This window comes from Aedes aegypti, chromosome 3 (genome assembly GCF_002204515.2).
Source record: "Aedes aegypti strain LVP_AGWG chromosome 3, AaegL5.0 Primary Assembly, whole genome shotgun sequence".
NCBI classification, from domain to species: domain Eukaryota; kingdom Metazoa; phylum Arthropoda; class Insecta; order Diptera; family Culicidae; genus Aedes; species Aedes aegypti.
In genome coordinates, this window is record NC_035109.1 from 323,270,952 (window position 1) to 323,298,477 (window position 27,526).

A 27,526-nucleotide genomic window follows, 5' to 3' on the forward strand; every position below is an offset into this window, starting at 1 on the left:
GGTGGAAAAGTTTGCATCACAAAGCAGCTCACGAGTGTACACCAACGCATAACAAACATGACAGACTCGCGAACTGGCTAGGTGTGAGTAAGTCCGCACCCGTTTGCTCGGGAGAACATGCCAAAGGACGTAGCAACAAGCTCTGGAACGATTACTTGCGAGTAACCGAGCATGGTGTGATTTATTATGGTTTTGACAGACAAATTTATAGTATAACCATTAAATCGACAGTGAACTACCAGTTTGTAGTCAATAAAACCTTGGAAACCATAAATCTTGGAGAGGAAGCAGCTTTTTCCCAAAAGCACAATTGACTCTGATCAGTTCCGAACATTCCACAGAGATTCCACAAAAGTGATGATAAGACTCCCCCTTGGAGGCATGAGTTGCGGATGCCTGAATCGTAGCTTGACGAAATTTCCTTGGCTTTCCTGGGCATAGAGTATCATCGTACCTGCCACACGATATACGAATGCGAAAATGGGAACATTGGCAAAGAAAGCACTCAGTTGATAACTGTGGAAGTGCTCATTGAACACTAAGCTAAGAAGCAGGCTTTGCCCCAGTGATGACGTTAATGCCAAGAAGAAGAAGCTTGACGCAATATCGAGAATGGATGTCGGTTTTTGAGCATTTGATAATTCCAATTGGTGATCAGTGTAGGCGGCCCATGGCTTCGTGCAGCTTCCAATATGGCATCGAAAAACACGTTATCAAAGGCAGCTTCAATATCCACTAGAAGACACTAAAACAGGATTGCTTTTGAGCGAATGCTTTCTCGATATCGTATAGAACTTTGTGTGAAAGAGTCACAAAAGGTAAGCATGTTGATTTATATAAAGAGGCATGTTTGCCAAATAGACACCACAGATTTGGTGATTGATAATGCGTTCCAGACATTTCAGAAGAAAAGAGGTCAGACTGATTGGTCTAAAACTGTTCGCTTCTTCATACAACGCACGTCCTGCTTTCAAGATAAACTTAGCTTAGACTGACTACACATATCAATGGTTGCTATTCCGTGATTGACCGAAGTCAGTGAAAATGCACAAAGAATCAACTAGAAGTTCGGCTGGGATTGGCCATAATCTTCTTCAGTGTGCATAATTCAGTGCCTCTATTTATACAGGGTCAATAACGGCGCCGGCCACGTCCTTGCAGTCAGGTGGGATTGGGGGAAGGAATGTTAGTGTGTAACCTTTGCTTTTTGGAGACCGTGTTTGCCTCTGCATCTCCACAAAGGTTACTGGGAGGGATGTTTGTTGATGGGGAGGATCGTTGGGTCATAGGATTCACTTTGATAAGCGATTAGACCATGATAAACAATGATTTGTGAGATATATACATGCTTATACGTAAATATAATATTTTCATTTGATATGAACAATTTCTATGTAGAGGAAAATTATGCCGACACTTGAGGTGACGAACCATTCAAAGTTTGTTGAACAAATACCTAAATGTAACATTCCTACAGCTGTCAGGACGGAAGCATGTGTTATTATATTTTACTCATTTGAAAAGAAACAAAAAACTCGATTGGTTGGGACATCATAGAACACTCTCATTCTTATGCCGACACTTACAGTGGCGAACCATCCAAAGTTTGTTGAATATAGTGAACCTTTCGCAAGTCTACACTTGTAGTGTCGAACCATTCAAAGTTTTTTTTAGTTACAAAAATAAAGGTATATAAGAGGTGTTCTGAAAAAAAAAATGTTAAACATAAATAAATCATGAATCAGAGTTTGTGTCGACACTCACAGTGACGAACCATCCATAGTTTGTTGAAAAATCATATTTACATCCCACCATTGTAACGATTGAATGTGCAGTCATACATATTTTATAGATTAGAAATAGTAGCATGAAACGAGCTCACCAATTAATCCGTTATCCTTGACTGAGCAGCCACAATCCACTTTCGGCTTCACTCGTTTGCTCGGCTATAAAAAAGCACTCAGGAAAAAAAAAATAAGCGCGCGACCCAAAAAGAATAAAAAAAAAACTGTTCGGGCTTTCTTGACGCACTGCCCAGGAGCAAGCGTCAAGGTCGAAGGATCAAACAGAACTAACCGATCGCGGCACTTTTTCAGTTACTCCAACCGAACTCACCGATCACGCCACTTTTTCACTTACTAGACCAACGCGCGACATGTTTGATCCTGCCCTCGTCGCTCGCCCCGGCAAAAGCAAGTGTCAAGGTCGAAAGATCAAACAGAACTCACGTCCTGCTTTCAAGATAAACTTCACAATAACTTCACGCCTGGATCTGGGTATATACCCGGAAGCAAAACTTACAAGTCGCTTTTTTCAAAACATGTTTGATAAAGTCAAATCCCTTCTGGAGCAGAACAGAATAAATCCCATCTGCTCCTAGACATTTAAAAGCATATAAGGTTGACATATCAGGTTAATCGTTATATCAGAAGCCGAAATCCAAGCCTTCTTACTTGATCATTTGAATTATTTTGAATTAAAAGTGTGGTTATCGCTCAACCTAAAAATCATCAGATCATTTAGACTTCGAATGCTTGTGTAAATCTTTGACCTGAATTTCATCACGTTTCTTCAATAATCGTTGAAGAAACCGCTGTATTCCACTCCGCTTTTGCAATAATTGCATCTGGCGGCTTATGCACAACTAACTTCGAATTTATTTTTAGTTCATCACACCGGGGCATGTGTCTTGTTTTGATCAATCCCGAACTAGAAATCCGCTTCGGATATCTTGTGTGGGTGACTCGTCGTTTATACAGATATATCTGGCATTCTTTATATTGTCAATATAGTCGGTATACTGTTGCGACTCAGCCTTTAGTTAGTTCTGATCCCAATCAATGTTTCCGCACTTCTTCTGTCATACCGAGTAAATTGGTTCTATCGAGAAATCTATACGTGCGTCATCAAAAGAAAAATGCCACCCACCCATCACACTGGTGTCGATACCACCTCCGCATTTGCTCGTGACCGTACCAGATGGAAAGATGACCTTAAGAATTCCCCCGGATCATTAAGACGTATACTGATTTTTGGGGTGGGTGCGGTGCAACGGGAACCAAAAGAGAGTGACTAAACTTTTCAAACTGTCACGGTCATTGACAGCAGTGGCGGATGCCGGTGTTAATGCGAAAAGTGTTATACCTCCCGATCTGTTGCTGCTTCTAGACTAGTGAGGCACATAGGAGTAACAGGACCAATTTCATGGCCAAAATTCCTAAAAATGTGCCCCTGTTATACAGCCAAACTTATTTTTACATAATGGATCGGGTACTTAGAAATAATTTCACGTAAATTGAATTATAACGTAAAAAATAATTTTTGTAAGGTTCAAGCCCGCGAATTTAATTATGTATGAAATTTGTTAAATAACTATCAAATTTATTACAAACAAGACATGTTTGACAAATCATGTTCAAAGCTATGGCAGCTATAAACTAATTTACTTTGGTGATCTAAGTCAACTACGTAATAAATGGGTACCAGGCCTTCGGATCTACAAGCGTAACTAGTGATCTCTCGAAGGTTTATGAACAACGTATATACGCATATTGACTCATGGAAATATATTCCGTCAAATTTTTAATTCAACGACCGTTTAAGGATATACAAGCACTTCTTTGAGTTCATCAGGCCTTCAGATCTAAGTACTAGCGTAACCGCACAAAATCTTTCATGTCAAAAATTTGATAAATAAAGGTCAGAAAGTTTATTGGTTTGCTTATATCGCTCTAGTGTACATAAAAGTATCCCAAAAAATGAAAAGAACGAAATAATACTCAAATTTTTGTTTTAACTTATGACCAGGAATTTGGCAAAGTTACTCCTATTTGCAACGACCGCTTGTTCATGATTAGTGAAGGAACCAAATGGTCGTGGAGACGGATGGTGTTTGAAACTTTTGTTTTGGCGGAAAGTTTTTCCCTGACCAGCACCAGCACGACACGGCGACCCACTCACGTCGCTCCGATGAAAAACAGAGACGGCAGATGAGATGAAACTAAATATAGCACAATAAATGACCATGGTGAACGGCGAGAACATGCTGTGCCATCCCCTCATAATCCATCCGTTCGAGTGGATGTTTGGGCGATTACCGGGGTAAGGTTAATCGGAGGCAGAAGGGTGTTTTAGAAGAAGTTGAATTCCGTGTCAATCTTACGGTGCTCCCACGTTGAATTCCTTTCAGGAGATAAGTGGATTTTATTCATTTCTATTCATTTGATGGATGATTTTAAGTGTTTGGAGTGAAACATTTCATTACAGGAATTGCTCTGTTTTAGTAGGAAAATAAGAGGCGAATATTGATGTTCAATGACGTCCGAGGAATAAGCTATGTGTATGTATGTACAAACTAAACACCAAATATTAGTATTCGTATTTGCCTATTAATATTGAATCGGAAGTTCCTTCTCAGATCCCTGAGATATTCATGAACATGAGGGAGGACAAGAGTTTAAGGGACGAATCCACATTACAATTACTATCATTTGGAATATAAAAATATAAAAATATGGATAACTTTGAAATTACAGAAATAATTCTCGAAAGGGGTCTTGGAAACAATCTTACGATGAAGTCCTGGAAATATTTATCGATGAATCTCGAAACGAATATGAAAATGATTCTAGACGAAGAGAAGCAAAAACACGAACCTGTGGAGAAATTCTTGCCTGAATCCATTAAGAAATTTTTGGAGCACAATTTAATTTCATTCTCACCGATTCCTCGATTTTTTTTCTAAAATCTGTTACTTTCTGCTGGAGTTCCAGGGAGACTTACGGCTTCGGCACCATTCGACTATTATTGGCAACCAAGTTTTAAACGCCAAATACACAGTATTTTGCTATCAAAACACGTCAAAGAATACATTCAGATGGTTCTTTGTTCTGCCCGCTTCCAACTTTCCGAGACTGAACAAACAATATCGCCAGAGATGTCATCAATTCAAATGGACACGCTTAAAAATGCGACTGATTTGGAGCTGCCGAAGAGGTTCGCCAGCAGTTCTTATGGAAAAATTGCCGTAGAGAAAGAGGCTGCCGACAATAGTCACACTGACAAGAGATGTTCGCAGCGTTGTAAAAATGTTTCCATTGGAAACTTTCCAAAAGCATTTTGACAAGTCTGTCGGTGTGAATCGATAGAGGATTCAGCAACGCATTAATGTAAACAGACAAACACGGAATTTGTCTGTTGATGTCCAAGAAAATTACAAAAGAATCGCGGCATCAGCTTAGATTGCCGAGAATACGTAAGTTCCCCTACCAATCGACATTGTATTTCGAAAACTTCAGCGTCTACTTTCAATTTTGTTCTCTAGAATATTTATCTCCTTCTTGGAAAATTCGTTTGAAAAGTTTAGGATTTTCGATAAGTGTAGGATCTAACAATAGGAAGCTGATAATTTTTGAACGAAAGTAGAGATTTTGGACGAAAGCTAGCACTTTGGAAAAATTTTCTGGCTTTTCAGTCTATTTTAACAATTTAAAACAACTGTATTGTTTCTTTCTCAAACGTTTCGGTCCTAATTGAACCTTTATCAAGGACTCGAAATTTGTTTGTTCAATTAATCGTCATTGATGTTATTGAGTGTTCACGGTTATTTTACTACCCGGAAACAGTTTTATTTTTAAGCAATCGAAATTTGGTCTACCGTTCCACGCACTGGCGCAATTTTTCAGAAAAAAAGCTAGCTTTTTGGTAATTATTTTAGGACAAAGATGACGATTTTAAAAGGATAGTGATTTTTTTCGCCACCCTAAGAAAACATATTTTTTAATAAATAAATCGAAAGACCTTTCATTACTGTTAATACGTTATACGAAAGCTTCCGATCCATGTTTGGCAAGAAAAATATAAGAACTAGTCAGAAACTTTGTTTTCGTATTGAAAATTGGCCAATACTGAACCACTTGTATTAGTATTCGCCATGTTTTTAATTTTGGTTCCTGCATCCGCCACCTATATTGATTTCTTATGGCGTTTTAAACAGTCTAGTGACGATGACCATTTTTTTTTAGTTTCGTCGTCGACTTTTTCCATTTGAAGGCGACGATTGTCTACCCTACGAACACAAATCGTTTTGTGCCTATTTGTGTCGTGAAACGGTATATAATTTGGGGGGGGGCAAGACTGGTACAATGATAAATACCGGTACACCTACCCTATTCCTCTGTAATATCTTCAAAATCATCCTAAATGTATTCTTTTGTTTTTGTATGTTTGCAAAGTATATTTTCAAATCCCTGTCTGAAATCGGAATCAGAGCATTTTCTCTAAGCCCAGCGCCTGTGTATATATCCCGGGAAACCGAATGGTTTTCGGGATATGTTATAGAGTAATTTGCCTCTGTATTCCCTACTATTGCGGTATAAGAAATGAATGCTTATTATTCATGGAAAACTCTATTTTCTATGGGTATTATTGGAGACGATGAAGGTTCATAGTATTCAAGATGAACTAAAAAAAATATTTTAAAAATTAAACAATTTTGATCGTTGGACGAACAGTTTTAAATGATGCATCAAAACCAGTCTACATTTTTAACCGGTCCCTCTCTCTACGGAACGAATTTCATAAGCGTGAATTTTTAAGTTTGGAACCAGAACAATCATTTCATGACGGATGGAGTTACATGATTGATGTTGAGATTAGAAGAAAATGTTCTTACTCTTCAGAAAAAGCATATAACCACAATAATAGTACAATAAAAATAGCTTTTTGTCTATCATTGCGGTATCTGAATACCACATTCAAAAATTTCAAATTTCCATAGTCATACTAAACGTAATTGCCAGAAACATTTTCAATGTTATTAAAATACTGTTTTGTGTTCATACACTGACAGTACCGTGCAGTGTCATTAACATGGAGAGAGGATAGTTTTAGTGCTCGAAAATTGTATACAGAATGCAACACAATATATGTTTTTTTTTATGGTAAACCGCAATAATAGGACGGCACTTCTGCAATAATAAGACAATATTCCGCAATAATAGGAAAAAGGAAGAGCTTCATATTTTTGCTATAAAAATGTAAGTTTTATTTTACAATTTACTATTTTACCTTGCTATACTCCAGATAAATGATAGTGTAAATTTAGTGCGATGATTTTTAATTAACAGCTTTAATTTATTCGGCTACCACTCTATCTGATCCTGGAGATTTTCCATTACATGCTGCGAACAGAATATTTTTAATCTCACCATTTGTTGGAGGATTAGGCAATAGGGTGTAATCATGTTCAGCACAAAACTCTACTTCAGGTCCCTCACATGTTTTCAGTATGAGCAATTCTCGCTGAAACCTGGCCGCCATCGACAACCATCGTTAGAATTCCAATTTTATGTCACTGATCGCTAGTTTTCGATAAAACTTAAGGGTGGTCCTTTCTGTTTTCTCAAATTGGTGGACCCCTCGTACGCCAGCTAGCTAAACAGTTTGCGAAAAAGCCCATTTTTTGATAAATATAGTGTATTTCTTCACGTGATATGTCTCATATTTCGCTTGGAACACATAGCAAACTTAGTGGCATCGTATAGAGAAAGGATATAGCTTTCATTTAAAGTTAAAAAAAATTTTGGCGGCCATTTTGAATTTGGCCGCCATCTTGAATTTTGTTAGAAAAATCGTTTTTTCACCATTAGCGCACCGCTCGTTTTGAATTCTGAGATCACCATTAGAAAGCTGAGGAAAATTGCGTAAGATAGGCTACAGAAACTAGGTGAGCAATGGTATTTACCCTATGAAAAATCAATTCTACTAATTAAAACCAAGATGGCGTCAATATCCAAGATGGCCGCTAGATTTTTTCACTCAAAATAAAACTCTTATTCTTCACTCGACTCGAATGAAACACCAATGATTGAAAACTTGTTTCTTTGTTGTACAAAACATAATGTTTTCATTGATTGCACTAGTCATATTCGTCAAAATCGTAGAACATGATTTAGAAAATCGTTCATTTCATAGGGTAAATACCACTGCTCACCTAGTTTCTGTAGCCTATCTTACGCAAGCTTTCTAATGGTGCACTCAGAATTCAAAACAAGCGGTGCGCTAATGGTGAAAAAACGATTTTTCTAACAAAATTCAAGATGGCGGCCAAATTCAAAATGGCCGCCAAATTTTTTTTAACTTTAAATGAAAGCTATATCCTTTTTCTATACGATGCCACTAAGTTTGCTATGTGTTCCAAGCGAAATATGAGACATATCACGTGAAGAAATACACTATATTTATCAAAAAATGGGCTTTTTCGCAAACTGTTTAGCCAGCTGGCGTACGAGGGGTCCACCAATTTGAGAAAACAGAAAAGACCACCCTTAAGTTTTATCGATAAATGACATAAAATTGGAATTCTAACGATGGATGCCGATGGCGGCCAGGTTTCAGCGAGAATTGCTCTATATCTTCCCATACTCGCGAGCTAATCATGGCCTTTTTCAGCTTTTTCCTCTCTATGTACGATTATACAGATCTTAAGATCTATATTCCAGAAAGTTCTTGGATGATTCCAAACGTCTTTTGAATACAACACGTAACGATACACTCGAAGCTACTTTCAAGGATTCCCCCATTCATGGCTCGTTAAATATGGGAATTAACCTCTGATGACTAATCTACCTTTCCCTGATTTCCGTCAAGCACATCAACTGTGATATCATCAACGCTTACGAAGTAATTATTTTATGGGAATGGCCAACCCATCGACCGAGAACACCTTTAATACATCGCATTGCCATCGAGTGTTGTCGTTAACGGTCAAGTGAAAAATTGCAGACCCTTTATTATAGCATGACAACATCAACACAGCTTTTGCAGCCTTTGGTTTCTTCTTCTTTCTGGAGTTACGCCCCAACTGGGACAAAACCTGCTTGTCAGCTTCTGTTCTCATGAGTGACTATGAGTGACTGGACCTATGCACTGGGAAGTCAAGAAAATTTCCATTACTAAAAGATGATTTGTGACCGGCGGGATTCGAACCCACGACTCTCAGTATGCTCTTGCTGAATAGCTGCACGTTAACTGCTACGACTATTTGAACCCCTCTTGTTCGTCCTATCAGGGCTGATTTATCACACTGCCGACGAGTATCGTAGCTGTGGTTTGATCCTGCCGTCCGTTGTAGCCAAGTATGACGTTCGTTACGTTGCGTCGGTTGATATTGCGTACTATCCCTCTTGCAGGATTGACCCACTGTTGTGGAAACCGCACCACACAGGGCGGCATATTTACCCAACCATTAGTGGAGTTTCCGGCGGGCTGATCCGTTCCACCAGTTACTCGGTCTTGTCTGACGGAATTTTCGCTCCTCTCGGCGCGTAGAGTGGTGTGCAGAGCCGAGTCTCAAGTGAATCCCCACAAACAACATTATCCCCAAAGTACACCGAACATGTTTACTTTCAACAAGGCGAAAGTCAAACAGAACCGAAAATGTACTCCAAGTGCCTACGGTTTAACGTTGTCATCATTGCACTGTGTTTATGCTAAGAAGGTTGAACGGACATCTATTGGAACCAGTGCTGTTAAATTTTGAAATTTTTTGAAAAATGCTCATAGCACTTTTCGATACGCAATATAGCATCTGCTAATACTGCCAACCGATAGTCATTCAGAAATGGTCACCAGGGAAAACCCTTTTCCGATTACTTTTTCCACTGGGAAGGAAGGCATTCACAATAATTTATTGTCAAAGTCACGTGATTTCATGACATTTAACAGCACCGATTAGAGCTAGGGGTCAAAATGATTTTGTCCTTAGAGCGTTTTAGCGAAAACCATATCTAATTATTAAAAAACGAGTCCCGACCCTGTCCCTTCATGAAGGGCGATGGAAAAGCCAAAAATTTCATAGCATTTCCGACAGTTTTTCACCTTCGTGATCATTTTTGGCAAATTGCCTGCCAGTGTTGGAAAAACAGAAACACGTGTGCGTTTTCCATCCCCCTCGGTGTCTTTATGCATATAAATGCGACGGGACCAATTTGATGGATTTGTTTGAGAGTTGTCCACTGATGACTGTTCGCTAGGTCCGGGCTGTCACTGGCCGCACCTAAAATTAAATTCATTACGTAAGGCAGGCCGACAGTTTAGTGGTCGGCTGGTGGAATGGTTTGCCAATGTTTATTTACGTTAGTAGATCAGAGCGTGAAGCGAAACGAAAATCCCGAATGTTTATTATGTGCTGGGCAAGTTCACGCTTCCTTCCTGTGGGATGGTGTGTTCTCGTTTTTCTTTTTCAAACCAACTCACGAAATCATCAAATAAACTGTGCCAATGATGATCGATTGTGATGGAATTGTTGCTGCCCGGATGTTTCGATATGCATATAATGAATATGTTTGAAAATGAGATTTTTTGTCGAATTTCCACTCCGTTTAGCAATAATGAATGAATATTTGATATTACCCTTTCTAATTTGAACAATAAAATTTTTGAATGATGATAAGAAATGTATACACTAGATACAGGTCGAACTCGATTATCCGGAGTATGTATCAATTTTTTTTTTCACTCCGGATAATCGAATCACTAAGAAAAAAATTGAAATCTTTGATAAAAGAACTTAAACATTATCTGTTTTTGTTGCGTTCTTTATATGATGCGGTGGCGTATCCAGAAAATATTTCTAGGAACAGTAGGGGTCTTTACAAGAAAAAAAAATTGACCTGCTTACACAAAAAATCACTTTTCCAAACCCCCTTTTCATAAATACGCTCAAAACTGCAAAACCATTCATATTGTATATTGCAATACCCAATTATCTCAGATTTATGCATAAAAATTGAAAAACAAAAACATAAATCAAATTTCGGATAATCGAGTCTAAAATTCCGGATAATCTAATTCAGGATAATGGAGTCCCCGGATAAGCGAGTCTCCGGATAATCGAGTCCAACCTGTAGTTTTACAAATTAAATTATTATAATTTATTTTTATTTAATCCTATAAATAACAAGTTTGATTTTCACAGACACCTTAAGACCGTAGTTTCAGAAGTACAAACATGATAGCCAATATGCCATAAAAAAACAATCGAAGTCTGAATCAAAATTTCAATAGAAATTCTAATCATTTTCCCAATTGAACTCTCAAGCGTAATTCCAGTCGAAACCTAACTCGAAATTCCGATGAAAATCCCCATCGAAATCTCAATCGACATCTCAATCGAAATTTCAATCCGAATCTCAATCCAAATCCCGATTGGAAATCCTAATCGAAAACTCAAACGAAAACCCAACCGAAATTCCAATTGAAACCCGAATTAAAAACCGAATCAAAATCCTTGGCAAAGTCTCAATCGAAATTCCAATCGAAATCTCTTATCAAAATTCTAACCGAAATCTCAATCGAAATTATAATCTCAATCGACGCCACAATCGAAATAACAATCAATGTTCCAATCCAAATCCCAATCCAAATAATAATCGAATACCCAATCGAAACTCAAATAGAAACTCCAATCGAATTCCCAATAGAAAACCCGATGGAAATCTCAATCGAAATTTCAATCGATGCCCTAATCAAAATCTCAACCAAAATTCCAATCGTAGTTCAATCAAATTCTGAATCGAAATCGAAATCAATCGAGATTTCAAACGGAATTCCAATCGAAATCCCAGTCAAAGTCCCAATCGACATCTTAATCGAAATGCCAGTAGAAATACCAATCAAAATTCAACCGAAATCTTATTCGAAAATCATATCGAAATTCCAATCGAAACCCCAATCAAAATTCCAAACATGTCTCAACCGAAATGCCACCCGAAGTCCCAGTTGAAATCCTAATCTAAATCTCAATTCCAGTCCTTATCAACGTCTCAATCGAAATTCCAATCGAAACCACCATAATAATCTTAATCGAAATTGCAATCAAAATTCCATTCGGAATCTTATAAGGGGCTGTCCATTAATTACGTAAGGGTTTATGGGGGGAGGGGGGGGTCTGAGAATTCTTACGCGCCATACAATTTATTTTTGATTTTCATACAAAAAATCTTACCATGGAGGGAGGGGGGGGGTTGAAAAACCCCGAAATTTGTCTTACGTAATTAATGGACCGCCCCTAACTCCAGATTTCAGTTATCAGTTTCCAGTTTCCAATTTCTCATTTCGCATTTCCCATTTCCAATCCCAATTTCAATCCCAATCCCAATTCCAATCCTAATCCCACTCTTAAACCCAATCCCAATCCCAATCCCAAACTGTGGAGATGCAGATTTACAGTTACAGTGAGCCAAATCTATCGGACGACGCAAAACCGAACTGTCCTGCTTGGGCTTCACGAAGCACTCTGAATTGATTGGAGATGCAGATTTACAGTTTCAATTTTCAGTTTTCAATTTTCAATTTTCAATTTTCAATTTTCAATTTTCAATTTTCAATTTTCAATTTTCAATTTTCAATTTTCAATTTTCAATTTTCAATTTCAATTTTCAATTTTCAATTTTCAATTTTCAATTTTCAATTTTCAATTTTCAATTTTCAATTTTCAATTTTCAATTTTCAATTTTCAATTTTCAATTTTCAATTTTCAATTTTCAATTTTCAATTTTCAATTTTCAATTTTCAATTTTCAATTTTCAATTTTCAATTTTCAATTTTCAATTTTCAATTTTCAATTTTCAATTTTCAATTTTCAATTTTCAATTTTCAATTTTCAATTTTCAATTTTCAATTTTCAATTTTCAATTTTCAATTTTCAATTTTCAATTTTCAATTTTCAATTTTCAATTTTCAATTTTCAATTTCAATTTTCAATTTTCAATTTTCAATTTTCAATTTTCAATTTTCAATTTTCAATTTCAATTTTCAATTTTCAATTTTCAATTTTCAATTTTCAATTTTCAATTTTCAATTTTCAATTTTCAATTTTCAATTTTCAATTTTCAATTTTCAATTTTCAATTTTCAATTTTCAATTTTCAATTTTCAATTTTCAATTTTCAATTTTCAATTTTCAATTTTCAATTTCAATTTCAATTTTCAATTTTCAATTTTCAATTTTCAATTTTCAATTTTCAATTTTCAATTTTCAATTTTCAATTTTCAATTTTCAATTTTCAATTTTCAATTTTCAATTTTCAATTTTCAATTTTCAATTTTCAATTTTCAATTTTCAATTTTCAATTTTCAATTTTCAATTTTCAATTTTCAATTTTCAATTTTCAATTTTCAATTTTCAATTTTCAATTTTCAATTTTCAATTTTCAATTTTCAATTTTCAATTTTCAATTTTCAATTTTCAATTTTCAATTTTCAATTTTCAATTTTCAATTTTCAATTTTCAATTTTCAATTTTCAATTTTCAATTTTCAATTTTCAATTTTCAATTTTCAATTTTCAATTTTCAATTTTCAATTTTCAATTTTCAATTTTCAATTTTCAATTTTCAATTTCATTCAATTTTCAATTTTCAATTTTCAATTTTCAATTTTCAATTTTCAATTTTCAATTTTCAATTTTCAATTTTCAATTTTCAATTTTCAATTTTCAATTTTCAATTTTCATTTCAATTTTCAATTTTCAATTTCAATTTTCAATTTTCAATTTTCAATTTTCAATTTTCAATTTTCAATTTTCAATTTTCAATTTTCAATTTTCAATTTTCAATTTTCAATTTCAATTTTCAATTTTCAATTTTCAATTTTCAATTTTCAATTTTCAATTTTCAATTTTCAATTTTCAATTTTCAATTTTCAATTTTCAATTTCAATTTTCAATTTTCAATTTTCAATTTTCAATTTTCAATTTTCAATTTTCAATTTTCAATTTTCAATTTTCAATTTTCAATTTTCAATTTTCAATTTTCAATTTTCAATTTTCAATTTTCAATTTCATTTCAATTTTCAATTTTCAATTTCAATTTTCAATTTTCAATTTTCAATTTTCAATTTTCAATTTTCAATTTCAATTTTCAATTTTCAATTTTCAATTTTCAATTTTCAATTTTCAATTTTCAATTCAATTTTCAATTTTCAATTTTCAATTTTCAATTTTCAATTTTCAATTTTCAATTTTCAATTTTCAATTTTCAATTTTCAATTTTCAATTTTCAATTTTCAATTTTCAATTTTCAATTTTCAATTTTCAATTTTCAATTTTCAATTTTCAATTTTCAATTTTCAATTTTCAATTCGACTTTTGAGTTTTGATTTTCGATTTTACAATTTACACCCTCTCACTAATAAATTAAATTTTCTAGGTGTGCGAACCTTGACTAAGTATGCTTGTAACTTTGCATTATGTACTTAGATTTTTCATTTCCAAAATTTATCTGACCTATGGGTCACTGCACAAAAATTATCCTCTCTCTTTCACTCTAACGTAAAATTTGTAAACAACAAGGCTGGTAAACGTCAAAATCTCATACAAAATCAAAACAGTGCAGAGTCCCATACACAGTTTGAAAAAAACCAAACATGTTTACCCGATTTTATTTTTGAAAATAATGACTTGCAGATAATTGTCTATTTTTTTAAATAATAATACAGTACTGACCCGATTTTGTCAGCCCCCGATTTTGTCTGCCCCCGATTTTGTCTATCCCCGATTTTGTCAGCCTATTTTAAATTTGTCAAAAAGTTGTAATCGTTATGTTTTACCACGTTCACATAAAAGTTTATGATGATGTTTGATGTCATGCACGCATGGGCGTAGCCAGAGGAGGCAATGGCAATGCCTTTTATTAAAAGTGAAAAAAATCGATATGACCAATATAAGGGAGAAGGGAGCCCCTGACAAGAAAAAACTGGCTACGCCCATGTCCATTGCCCTCTTAAAAGTCCATGTAATCATGAAACACGTCAAAATTTGAAAAACAGGAACAAAATTAAATGACCCGATTTTGTCAGGTTCCCCATTTTGTCAGCCTAAAATTCATCGAGGGGCTGACAAAATCGGGTCCTTACTGTATTGAAAAATAAAACATATGTGGTCTACACTGAAAAAAAAAAATGGTTTTCAAAACATGAAGTCTAACTACAGTCATACCTCGATATAACGTAACCTCGATATAACGTAACTCGACATAACGTAACTATTACCTCGATATAACGTAACTTTTTTTGGGTCTCATTTATTTTTCCAATTTTTATTCAAAAATGATATATTAACTACAATAAACAGTCTTCAAGATTCAAACAGCAACCAATACTAAATTAGAGCATTGCAAGCGTTTACTATCACTAAATACAGTCACTAATATCGAGTGAACTATAAGCTCAATGCTGAAACCAACATTTTGTCATTGCTGTAAATTTATATACATCATGCTTCTTTATTTTTGTTGAATTTACGCTCCCACTGGAACCAATCCCACTACTCACTTCAATTTTATATTAAAACTTAAATATTTTTTTATTTAGACTTTACCTTCAAAAGACTAGATCAAACTCAGATTGGACTTGTGTGTCGATAGGCCTCGCTGCCATCATCGAACTATTAAAAGTATATTTAATAATATTTTTTTTCTAAAAATGCTTTAGGAAATATGCAACTATTGCATTAGGGATTCCAACAGATGTGTTTCAAATGATTTCTCCTAGAATTTAATGTTTCTCTAGGAACTTCTTCTCGGATTTCAACTAGAATCCAGAAATTCCTCCAATAATTTCACCATGGACTTATCCTCAATATTCATGTATATAACTTGAAACATAATTCAAAAAAAAATCCCAGAAATTCCATTAGTTAACTCTCCTGATATTCATGCAAAAAAACTTCTGAGATTTTCTTCAGAAATGATTCCAGGGATTACACCAGATTTTTTTCAAAGCGATTTCAAAGAATTCTCCAACAGTTTCTAAGAACATTTGATCGGTATTGACTTAACGGATTCCCGTCTTAACGATTTCTTGAAGAATTTCATCAGAAAACTCTTATTTAATTCTACCAAGAAAAAATTGAAATATTCCTCCAAAAAATGTCTCCTGAATATTTCCAAGAACTGTTTCCTAGATTTCTAGATTATAGGAATTTTAAATTCAATTGATTTTGAATTTCTTCAATTGTTTTTTTTTAAACAAAACATATATATGAATTCTACTGTGCTTTTTATCAAGAACTTTACCAAGTAATTTCTTAAGGAGTAGATTCAAATATGAATTTTTCAAACCATTTCGCCTACAATACTTCGATGTTTTTGGAGCCTAGATAATCATTGATTATTTCAGAAGTTTTGCATGAGTTCTTCCCTTTTAAAGAACAATCCAGTAATAAATCTTAGGAAAAAATTTGCTTCGATATAACGTAACCTCGATATAACGTAACGAAACAAAAAATCGAGTTACGTTATATCGAGGTTTTACTGTACAAAATATGGCCATTTTCAATTTAATTACATTTTGTCTCAAGATAGGTAATTATGTTTACTATTAACCTTCCACACATCTTGAGATGGGCAGTTCTAAGGAAAAAAAACCTTTTTCTTGTCTTAAATACATACCAATTTTTAGAGTGTCCTTTCCAAACAAAACTGAACATGTGAAAATCACAATTATCTCAGAATTCAATGAAGTGCGATAAGCGAGTCAATTGGTTACTAATCAGTTTACTTCAATTTATCGAAAATTCCATGTAATAGGGTGACGCGCTACTTGGTCACTTCCATGATTCACTTTTGCATGGGGGGTTTTTCTCAGCCGAATTGTCTGAAACTTTGAAATAAGAAGCACTTCAATACGACGCATATTGTAACCTAATATGAGCTCAGTAGCTTTCGAAAAACCCCACTGTGAATCAAAAGTGCCAAGAATAGGATCCGAGAACAGCAAGTAAATTTTGTCTAATCAGTTTTCTTGAAATTATCGAGAAACCCATCTAAAAAGGGCCAATCACGCGTTTCTCGCCACATTATATTCCAAGTTGGCAACTGACGTTGGCAACACTTTCTTAGAATATATGTTATCGAAAATATTGTACCTTTATTGTTTTCTTTAGTATCGAGGAATAATGTGATAACATGTGAGAGAGAAAATATGATTTTTCATGTTTCAATTACTGGATACCTGTTCGATATCGATATTTGATATCGATCTTTTGATAAAAAAAAAACATGTGAGAGAGAAAATATGAGTGCTGCCAAATACGAATATAATTTGGCGACAAACGTGCAATAGGCCCTTTTCATATGGAACTCTCGATAATACAGAGTAATTTTTTTTTCTAATGTTAATTTAAATAATTTTATAGTAAACTGATTACACAAAATTTAATTGCTTCATGAGCATCATTGAAATCAGAAATGATTATGACTTTCACTTGTTCAGGTTTGATTGAAAATGACACGCTAAAAAATAGTTTTAGTACAAAAGCTATTTTTGGAAAAACTTTTTTTCCTTAAAAGTGCCCATCTCGAGATGCATGGACAGTTAGTAGTTATTACCTATACATACAAAGATATCGACCGTGATAATTTTATTGTGAATTTGTTTTACGTTTCAAGTAATACTGTTTAATATGGTATGCCCTCTTCAACATCTAATCCAATTTCTCTCGCCGTTCCCTTACGGTACCTATCCATCTAGTATTCATTGCTTTCTTCTCCATGCTCCCTCTTACTTCGAGCAAAATGGACCGATATGCCGATAAAAACAAATTCACAATAAAGTTATTACCTATATTGAGACAAAATTTCATGCAAAATAAAAAATGGTCATATTTTTTAAATCGCCTTCAAGTTTTCAAAATCTTTTTTTTCAGTTCATTTGTGACCTACAATAATATTTTCATACAGTATTTTAATTCAAAAATTTAAATAATTATCTGCAAGTCATCCATACAACACGTTTTCGTAGGAGTTGTCGTTTTATAATTGCATTATGTTTAAAAACAAAACATGGATAAAAAGTTTGGCCCTTTCAAATAATAGTCCAGGTAAATTTTGGAAAAACTAAGTATGCAAAGTTACTTACTTAGTCTAGGTTTACACATCCAGAAAATTCCATCGAAATCCGAGAGAGTGCTACCAATATCTGTTCGAATTGGCGCGAAATGCGTCAATGATCAACTTACTCTACACTGATTAGCCGATTTGGAGCCTCAAGTCCCGGCGCTAGCATCTTCACGTCGTCTATAAATAGAAGATGATCATTCGAAGAGCACTAAGGCCTTGGAAATCTGCGAATGCAAAAGATGCCGTTTTGATTATAGATACAATAGGTGTCAATGTCGTTGCTCTTCGTGGGACCGGTTTGCCTCGTTTTCGATTTGACTAGTTTGATGCGACAGAGCAGAGTTTCCGGTGTTGAGCTATCAGATGCATCGATGATTAAAACAAATTATCGACTCCAACATACAATTTTGGATCATAGTCAAGCTATCTGGGCGCAACTACCCTACATCTTCGCGCTTGAACAAAACACACCCGGGATGGCTCGGGAAGAACGCCACGAGCTTCAATTGTAGCAATTAGTCAACATCAGTGTCCATCGGGCAGCAGCAAAAATGATAAATTGTTTCGTTGTCTGCCACTTCCAAATGCTTCAGTACCGGGTTTCTGTAAACTTGTGTATCCATACATTGCCCGAAGGCGAGTTTTGAGTACATGATATACGTCACGATTCGACTTTTTTCCGTTGAAGTAGGGCATGAAGCGGATATCGCGTATCTCTCTAACTTTTAGATGGTTTCGAATGGATTGTCAAATCAATCATCATCAATTTGCAAAAAAATCTGTATTGTATCGATTGGACATGTGCATTATATTATCAAATGGAAATTTTTATCAGATAGTCATGTCGTCTGTAATGAATTGTTATTGATCACTATGCTGTCTACATAAAATGCATATTCATGTGTCACACTGCAACATGGTGTATGTAAATTTCGCTTTATACCAAAACAAGGTTTTCCTTGTGAAAATATTAATAGAATGGATTGATAGGTGCACAACGGAAACTCAATCCCATTTCATTTTTTTGCAAACCATATGTTTCTTGTTATTTACTGCGGTTTAACCAATGCGTGAAAATTCATGTAGTCCATCATCGTTATGCTCTATTCAAACGAATTACTATGTAGGAACAAGAGCTGTTTTAAATTATTCTGGTGAAACAGAATCGCATAAATGTTCTCATGTAAGAGCGTGCAGTTTAGGCCATCGAGAAATTGGCAAAGTCAACGAATTTTGCCCTTGGCAACGGATTGGAAATATACTTGTGCTTGGATGGCGTTCAATTCTCGATTGATAGAAATGACGGTTTTTCCTACTAATATCTGCATTAAAATTGATTGTGATTTTCTTCTTGTTGTTTTCAGCATCACAATGTCTGCAAATTACGAACCTAGACGTGCCACAATCGTACATCATTCAAAGAGGCGACGAGCCTTCGGAAGACCTTGTCTTGGACTGTGAATTCGAAATGGATGAAGCCAAATCCAAGGGATTCGTCCTCAAGTGGAAGCACAATAGTTTGCAGATCTACCAGTGGATTCCCGTTACGTCCAAACCGGTGGCATTCGTAAGTCACTTCTCCTCACGTTGCCGATGAATCCATCAAATTAACTTTCTCCTGCGAATTCCAGGCGTCCTTCAAGGGTCACATCGATCTGGACTACCAGGTGTCGGACGATCGGTTTCAGAAGTACCGTGCCTTAAAGTTGATCAATCCGGCGGCAAACTTTACCGGCAACTACAGTTGCTCGGTGCAGACGTTCGAGGAGAATGAAACCAAGACGGGACATCTGCAGGTCATCGTGCCGGAGGTGGATTTCAACCTGACGTATACGCGGGGGAACAACGGGAGCGTGGTGGTGTCCTGTGGAGTGAGCGATATTTATCCAAAGCCGGAGCTGGCGTTGTTGTGAGTATACCTATTTGATATCTAACTAGTTCGTAGCTCGTGAGCTACAGCAGCAACAGGCAATCTTACGGGTTAATGTAGGTTGTTGAGGCAACTGGAGAAGTTGCTACGAAGTTTCCAGACTGTGTACATCTCGCGTATTCGTGGCCTTCCACGGAGTCGCTGATCGTTCAGGTTCCTTGTTGAATAGAACATTATTGTTACAATTATTTCTTCCGACATTTGCTCTAAGTGCCCAGCTCATTGTTATAGCTTGTGATTCATGTACCTGCGCCACATTTAAAATTTAAACTAGATGAAAAGTCATAATTCCTTTAACTTTTTTGGGGCCCAGATAGCCGTAGCGGTAAACGCGCAGCTATTCAGCAAGACCAAGCTGAGGGTCGTGGGTTCGAATCCCACCGGTCGAGGATCTTTTCGGGTTGGAAATTTTCTCGACTTCCCAGGGCATAGAGTATCTTCGTACCTGCCAAACGATACACACATGCAAAAATGGTCATTGGCATAGTAAGCTCTCAGTTAATAACTGTGGAAGTGCTCATAAGAACACTAAGCTGAGAAGCAGGCTCTGTCCCAGTAGGGACGTAACGCCAGAAAGAAGAAGAATTAACTTTTGAATCAATAGTGTTCACAAAAATTTTACAATACAGTGCCTTCCCGATTTTGGCAACACCCGCTTTTGTCTACCCCCGATTTTGGCAACACCCGTTTTTGGCAACAATTTCTTCCCGAATTTGGCAACACATTAAAAATTATTTTCAATGTATTATTAAGTACTGAAACCTAACATTTTGGGGTAAACAAAGTGGAAGTAAGTCAAAATGAAAATGGTGGTGACAATTGCGAGCTAATAAACGTAATGTGGAACGTACTTATGAGTAGGACTCGCATAATTTAATATTATTGTACGCATAGGAGAAGTCTTATAAAATAGGCAAGCTGTTCAAATTATTGCTACATAGTTCAATAAGCATCATAAATTGGTGGAATAGTATAGTAATCGACAGTAAAAGAAAGTATAATAAAAGCTTCAAATGTTAGTATAATAAAAGCAACGAAATGTTAAGATGACAAGCTATACTGTTTGATCGCAAATGTTTTGTTGTTATTGCGCTTGTATTTTTTAACCCGTGTAGGCCTGAGTGAAAGAAAAAATACTAAAACCTTTACCTCTCAGCGAATACTTTAAGGATTGAAATATTTTTTTGTCAGTATACTGGCCCACATATCTAGTTTCTAGAAATGGCCGGAGGAACTCGGGAATACTCCTGTACCCGGAGATATTGCAGTGGGTCACTGGGTCAAGTCGGAGAGAAAAAGGCGATTTTTCGGGACATGCCAAGTTATCTTTATTTATTTCCAATGGCATTCACTTTAATTTTCATAAATCATTAAGATCCGATATTTAACATTATAAATGAATAGTTTAGCACCATTTAGAGTGTACCAGATGCGGTCACTCGGGCTTGATGTCCTGAAGAATCGGCTATATATTTGTTAGGTATTAAACCGTTTCAAATCTTTAAAAGTATAGATCGAGCATAATAGTTCACTAAAATGCATTTCCATAAGCTTGACACAGATGTTAAGATACATATTGTGCACTTTATCATAAATTTGAGGCATCCTGGGGACCCGAAAATGGTCATTTGTAGGACCAATCAAGTGCAGTTGACATAATTATTCAATTTAATCGATTATCAGAAGGTTTAAGCTAATGCGTTTTTCTTAAAACTCTTTAATATAGTGGCCACATTATAGCCAATTCTGGAAATTATCTGTGACTTGAAATTTGCCTGACCCAGTGATCCACCACAATAACTCCGGCCACAGGAACATTCCCGCGATTCTTTGTCCACTTTTAGAAACTAGATATGTGTACGAGTATACTGATAAAAAATGATTGAAATCCGTTAAGTATTCGCTGAACGGTGAGAGTTTTAGTAATTTTTCTTTCTCTCAAGCCTATACGGGTTAACATATCAATCGGATGTGGCGGTCCGATGAGCCTGAAATTGTTTTCAAGTTATCTCGTGATTATTGATTAGTTAATACGTAAACAAATTTATTGCATAATTGGTGAGTGATCTGTTTTAGGTATTTGTGTCAGCATTTCAATAACAATTGTTAAGGAAAACATTGAGAACCATTGTTCATACTCTAAATGATAAGCATGGCCTTTGACGTAGTCATTGAAAAAGAGCGAAAAAAAAAGAAGAGCCCATGTTCAAAATTCTTTGGATGTAAATCTTAAAAAAAATTTAATCTTCGCAATCCTAAAAAAAATGTTATTTCCTTCTGCCCGTCACACGATTAAACATTTGGAAATTATCTTCTACGCTTCTTCAACAGTCAAGAGTTTTTCTGACCACATTCTAGTGACAGCTTGAAGGTAGTATAGGAGAATATTTGGATGCTTACTGTAGACATTTGCAGGCGCCTCTACATTTAAAAAATATCATAAAAAATACAGTTGTCAAAAATAAACGTTCAATTTCACACATTATTCAGCAAGAAGAAGACAGAAGTAATGATTATTACAATTTTTTCCATTGATTCCGCAAAATTCAAGCTACATTTTTTCCATCATCAATTTTTCTGTTACGGATATTACAGATATCTAATAGAAAAAAAAGAAAATTGTATTGTATTTTTATCAGAAGCATCAATTGGTGCAATCTTTGAGAAAATTCATATGTGCCAAAGAGATTTCGTTCAAAAAAATCTAATGGTAATTTGGTTAAAAAAGAAACTCCATAGAATGAACTAAATTTGAAATTTCAGCAGCAACATTCAACAATGTTCCTAATATTTAATTTGAAAATTACTACTCATGTTGCTTCAAAAATGTTAGCATAAATTATTTCTCTAATATGATTTTTTTTCAAGGGGTCCAATCCTCTGATCATTCATTTTGCTACTATCGGCAAACAATTTCTTGAATACAGGTCGGATTCGATTATCCGGAGACTCGATTATTCGGGGACTCCGGAGACGAACCAGCCAATGGCTGAAAGTCTCCTTAATAAAGATAAAATAAACAATAAATTTTCGGGGACTCGATTATCCGGGATTCGATTATCCGGAATTTGAGACTCGATTTTCCGGGATTCGATTTTCCGGAATTTGAGACTCGATTATCCGGAATTTGTTTTTTGATGTTCTTGTTTTTCAATTCTTATGCATAAATCTGAGATAATTTGGTATTGCAATATACAACATGAATGGTTTTGCAGTTTTGAAAATATTTAAGAAAAGCGGGGATTTGGAAAAGTGTTTTTTTGTGTATGCTGGTCATTTTTTTTTCTTGTAAAGACCCCTACTGTTTCTAGAAATAATTTCTGGCTATACCACCGCATCATTAAAAAAATCGACACTCCGGATAATCGAGTCCAACATGTATTGTTTTGATTCATATTACGGACATTTAAGGCCTCAGTAGTATAACTCATCAGAAAGCATAGAAAATTAATCATTCTGTATTATTCTTCCGTGTTATCGAGCCTTCAAAACAATGAACTTTTGAATGGTGGATGAAGATTTTGATTCCGCAACATGAATAATTTTAAATAATTAGAAATGTGTGAACTTTTCATGATTTTTATTCCGGACGCTTCCTTACTTTTGTCTCATTTTCCGGACATTTTGATTCGAATTCCGGATAGCTTATGCAAATCATAGATAGAAAAGACATTGAATTGATTGAGATCGGCAAACCACTAAAGAGGCGTCTAAGGCAGCTGAGCATTATAAATTTTCAGTGCTATCTATCGAAAATGCTGATTAAAACGAGTCTCGAAAGTGGGAACTTTTGAACGGCGAAAATTGAAACATTTCGTGTAAAATGTTTCCCATACAAAGTACTGTGTCCGGAATTTGAAGCTGTCCGTAATATGAATCAAAACGGTATCAGCAAACGAACATAACGCTAGATGAGATCTCGCCGTTAATCTTTTCTGGGCGCATTGCGGATTCGATAAAAAGCATTGAAAAGGTGACGTTGACATGATCCAAAAAAGGCGTGTAGTTTTCTACGGGCCTTGCTACTGTAAATATTTGATGGATATCTCTCGGTTTTTTTTTCAAATTCTTTTCATTCCTGACATTACATTTCAACTTTGATAACATTGATTTTAACATTTTTATTTATATGCACTTCTACTTTTTTCAACTTAGAACCTTGTTCACTACATAAAACGTGTGGTAACCAAAATTGCACTCTTTGTTCACTCAAAAGGATCCTGTATTCACTACTTTCGATATGGTCTTGCTTTAAAGTTGCACATTTGCACTTTAGAACAGTCGCATATGGTCACTGAAAGTAATACCACGCTTGTACTGTGTACTACAAATGTGCTTTTCAGATGATGCATATAATTAGTGGATGATGTCTATGATTTTAGGTCAACAGCTAAACTGAAGAAGGCTCCTATACATTGTTCACATCATTCGTAATAGTTTCCATGCCTTTTCTGATACCTTAAAAATTAAAATGATAAAAACATAAGCAATTCAAATTTCCCGATTTTGGCAACATCCCCAATTTGGCAACATAAAAATCACGCCTTGTTGCCAAAATCGGCTTTAGGACATTTGGTCGAAAGACATTTGGTCGAATGACGTTTGGTCGAATGACATTTGGTCGAAAGTACATTTGGTCGAAAGGACATTTGGTCGAATGAACATTTGGTCGAATGGCTTTAAAACTTTTTTGTCGAAAGATTATTTAGAAATGATTGATCGAAACATCGTTTGGTTCAACTGATATTTAACCGAACTAGATTTGTTGCGCAATGATTTATTTTACGGTTATTTTGGGCAAACATTATTTTTTACAAAAACGAATTTATTTACATGATTATTAGTACCTACGCTCTACAACGTGATTAATATATGTTCTAGTGTCTATATAGGATACATTATTCTTGTAAATTTTCTAATTCATCAATATTTTTTATTTGAAAGCGGGTCGAAGGTAAAGATAATCAAGGACTGTCGAATTTATTATTCTTTCAGAATATCATCATTCTTTTGAAGAAATCTCCCAAAATATTTTTGTCGCTCAGTTATTGGAATTTTAAACATTGTTGAGTTTATTATTCTTTCAAAATGCCATCGTTCTTCATATAATACTGTTGATCTTTATCCTATAACAACTTCCAGTGTGAGTGCTCGGATTCTTTATTAGGTATAAAGTTTTGCTGCCTACGACCATTCGTCAGAACAAACCTGATAGGCAAAGAATAAATTGGTCACCTGGTCTGCAAATAATTCACTTTTACACGTAGAATAAAGAGGCAAATTAGAATGGCTTTAAATAAAGATTTTGACGAAGTGCATCAAAAGCTTTGTATGTAGGAAACGTTTTCCTACTCATGATGAATTATTGTAGTGATTGTGACTTCAAGCCAAATGAAATTCTTTGAGAAAATATGTAGCTTTGATGGCATAATCGATGATTCCGATGGATAATAAGTTGATAATTATTTCAATCGAAATAAATCAAAGACGAATTATGTTTATATTATATTTAAGTCTTAGGTGACAAAACTTGACTTGCTTCCATTTCAGATCTGTTTATTGCGATTCATCCAATTCGTAGAATCAGCTGGAATAAAATAAATGACGTCATGTAACGTCTACAACGCAAGGGGTCAATCGTTTTTGTGGGTGAGAATGGGTGATCAACTGAATCCCGAAATATTGCTCGTCACTTACTGAAGGCTTGAAATTTCTTCAAGAAATACCAGTATACCAATGTAGATTCCTTGCACTTTATCATGTTGTTCTAGCATATACAAATCCCAGTAATAGCACCTACCATACACGCTTTCAATTTAAAACACGCTGTGTTTCAAATCAAAATATCACTCTGTAAAGTAATCTGACAAATTCCTATTCGACAAAATATTCGACTAAATGTCCGTTCGACCAAATGTCATATTCTTCTTAAAGGAATTAAATTCTGTTCGACCAAATGTTCATTCGACGAAATGTACATTCGACCAAATGTACTTTCGACTAAATGTCATTCGACCAAACGTCATTCGACCAAATGTCATTCGACCAAATGTCATAGATTTGCCAAAATCGGTAAGATACTGTAGTTTTCGAGAATTGAGGAAATTTGTAGTTCGTCATAGGAAAAAATGAAAAGAATCGGTTGAGAAACGGCGGAGATAGAGCTGTCTGAAGTTGACCATTTTGTATGGGAAAACGGCTTTGGTGCAGTTTATATGTCCGATACGGCTTTAGGACATTTCGTCGAATGAAATTTGGTCGAATGACGTTTGGTCGAATGACATTTGGTCGAAAGTACATTTGGTCGAAATGACATTTTGTCGAATGGGCATTTGGTCGAATGGCTTCGATCGAATGATGATTAGTTGAACGGAATTATTTGGTAAAAGTGATTATTGTTTCCTAAGTTTTGCAAAGTTGATGGGATAACGTATTGCTTTGAATAATCTGAATCATTAACTGTTGTTGAATAAATAATGGGACATTTTATGTAGTCTTATTTTAAAATTCAATACACCTTTTTATTTGAAATTTGAAGTTATGTATTTTAGTAGTTTTTTTGTACATTGACTGAAATATTTTGCTCTAGTGAATTTATTATTCTTTTCAAATATCATCATTCTTTGAAATACTGCTCAACAAGTTATGTTATTACTCAACGATGTGAACATAATGTTTTCTTTATTTATTATTCTTTCGAATTATCATCGTTCTTCGTAATGAAGATTAGCTCATCTGATGGAAGCAGTCGGAGAGAGTGCTCGGGATCTCTCTTTGAATTGCAGATCACGGTTGTGGGTAATAATTTTGAATGCGGAAATCAGAACTCTACTTATGGCCAGTTGGCTTATTGTGACTTCCAGCTTAATAATAATCCTCAAGCAAATATATGGCCTTGCTGACAGTGTTGATGATTTCGGGTGAATAACAGTTGTTTGCAGTAGAAGTTTGGATTATTAAAAATGAAAACTGTGCTAATTCTATGTATCGGGTAAGAGAAGACGAGTTGACTACTTAGTCACCTTAAGATGAAAAAAGTTGGCTTGTTCCCATTTAAGATCAGCTTATCTCGAATCTCAGAACATGCCTGAGCGAAAAAGCAGCATGAAACATAAAAAACCGCAAGAGGTAGATTGATACCTTGGATTGGATCCTTCAAATTGGTTATCAAAGTTTTACTAATCATATAGATTGTTTGTAAAATGGCTGATAATTTTTCAATTATTCAATCACTCTTGCATTAGCGACAAAATGCTACATACTATTTAGACTCAAGCACTATTCTTTCCACAAAATGTCGGTTCGACCAAATTTCATTTGCTTTCTGTTTCAACTAAACCTTTTCGACCAAATGTACATTCGACGAAATATCCGTTCGACCAAATGTACTTTCGACCAAACGTCATTCGACTAAATGTCATTCGACCAAATGTCATAGATTCGTCCGATACTGTATCTGTTGCTGAAGTATTCGGATTCTCCGAAGCAAACTCGATTTTTGCTCGAAAGTTAGCTCGAAGATTTAATCTCCTCATTAAGTATTTTTCAGCGAACAAATATGCTTCTAGGTAAGTTAGCTTAAGGAAACTAATGGTGTAGAAAATAGATTTTAACAATTGGAAACAGATTCTGTCTTTTACTACTTTAGCTGATATTAATTGTATCCGACATGATGGTAAACAATGACGATGAGCTCTA

At 35.1% G+C, this 27,526-nt stretch overlaps 1 protein-coding gene across 5 annotated transcripts in view; it reads left to right on the forward strand.

The window, feature by feature from the left end:
* Nucleotides 1-27,526, forward strand: part of LOC5565721 — a 75,059-nt gene that overhangs the window by 26,107 nt on the left and 21,426 nt on the right. For all 5 annotated transcript variants that reach the window (XM_021849472.1, XM_021849470.1, XM_021849468.1 and 2 more), the window contains exons 3-4: nt 19,263-19,465; nt 19,530-19,807. In XM_021849472.1, the coding sequence (XP_021705164.1) occupies nt 19,263-19,465; nt 19,530-19,807 (481 nt within the window). The remainder of the gene's footprint in view (nt 1-19,262; nt 19,466-19,529; nt 19,808-27,526) is intronic.